Source organism: Pterocles gutturalis, unplaced genomic scaffold (genome assembly GCF_000699245.1).
Source record: "Pterocles gutturalis isolate BGI_N339 unplaced genomic scaffold, ASM69924v1 scaffold909, whole genome shotgun sequence".
In the NCBI taxonomy this organism is placed as follows: Eukaryota; Metazoa; Chordata; class Aves; order Pterocliformes; family Pteroclidae; genus Pterocles; species Pterocles gutturalis.
Genome location: NW_010130199.1, coordinates 1 through 1,272, shown reverse-complemented (window position 1 = coordinate 1,272; position 1,272 = coordinate 1). Strand labels below are relative to the sequence as shown.

Below are 1,272 nucleotides of genomic sequence, written 5' to 3'. Positions count from 1 at the left end.
AGGGTGGCGGCGGTGGCTCGGGGGGGTCACACCGTCGTCTCGCCCTGCTTGCTGTTGGTGAGTCGCGTGTAGAACTTCCTCCAGGAGTGCAGGGTTTTCCCCGACCATATCCAAAAGCCGGAGGTGATGCCCACGATGAGAGTCATGAGATACTTGATCCTGTAGACGGTGAAATCGGGGGTCATGCGGGGGGTGAAGTGGAGGGGGCAGGGGATGGCCAAGCTCTTGCAGTTCTGGCTGATCCAGCTGCGCTCCCAGTGCTCGCGGAACGCCTGCTCGTAGAAATATGACGATGGTGGCCGGCACGGTGTAGAGGACGCTGAAGACCCCGATACGAACCATCAAACGTTCCAACTTCTCCGTTTTGGTCCCTCCGTGTTTCATGATGGTGCGGATACGGAAGAGGGAGACGAAGCCGGCCAGGAGGAAGGAGGTGCCGATGAAGAGGTAGACGAAGAGCGGGGCCAACACGAAGCCCCGCAGAGGGTCGATGTTGTTTAGGCCAACGAAGCAGACGCCGCTCAGCAGGTCCCCGTCGATCTGGCCCATGGCCAGGATGGTGATGGTCTTGACGGCCGGCACAGCCCAGGCGGCCAAGTGGAAGTACTGGGAGTTGGCCTCGATGGCCTCGTGGCCCCACTTCATGCCCGCGGCCAGGAACCAGGTGAGGGAGAGGATGACCCACCAGATGGAGCTGGCCATGCCGAAGAAGTAGAGCATCATGAAGAGGATGGTACAACCTTCCTTCTTGGTGCCCTGGACCACCGTGCGGTAGCCGTCCTCCTGGAACCGCTCATTGCAGACCACCCTCTCCTCCAGCACGAAGCCGGCGATGTAGGCCACCGACACCATGGTGTAACACCCCGAGAGGAAGATGATGGGTCGCTCGGGGTAACGGAACCGCTGCATGTCCACCAGATAGGTGGTGACGGTGAAGAAGGTGGAGGCGCAACACAAGACAGACCAGATGAGGATCCAGATCCGGGCGAAACGGATCTCGTCCTCATTGAAGAACATGTGGCCATCAGGGCGGGTGGGCTCGCAGGGTGCCGCACAGTCCTTCTCACCCAAAAATTTGTTAGCTGGGGACCTTCAGCGCCCGCGGGCAGTGGAAGGGGTGGTCGAGGGTGGCGTACCGAGGAGCACCCGGGGTGCCCTGACCAGCCAACGGCGTGGCGCTGGTCAGCAACGCCGGCGAACCGCCGTCCTCCGAATGGTTCTGCCCCACGCAGATCTGCTCGGCGCCGTGCCGGGGGAAATCCTCCCATCGAA

General features: G+C 61.6%; 1 protein-coding gene across 1 annotated transcript; it reads right to left on the bottom strand.

Annotated features, from left to right (window-relative positions):
- Positions 1–26: 26 nt before the first annotated feature.
- On the bottom strand, positions 27–1,267 carry LOC104466617 (frizzled-2-like; the record flags this gene model as incomplete). Its single annotated transcript, XM_010080117.1, is given in 3 exon segments — positions 27–288; positions 290–1,081; positions 1,083–1,267. Coding segments are annotated over 3 exon segments (1,239 nt in total), but the record flags the coding sequence as incomplete, so codon positions are not given.
- Between the last annotated feature and the right edge of the window lie 5 nt (positions 1,268–1,272).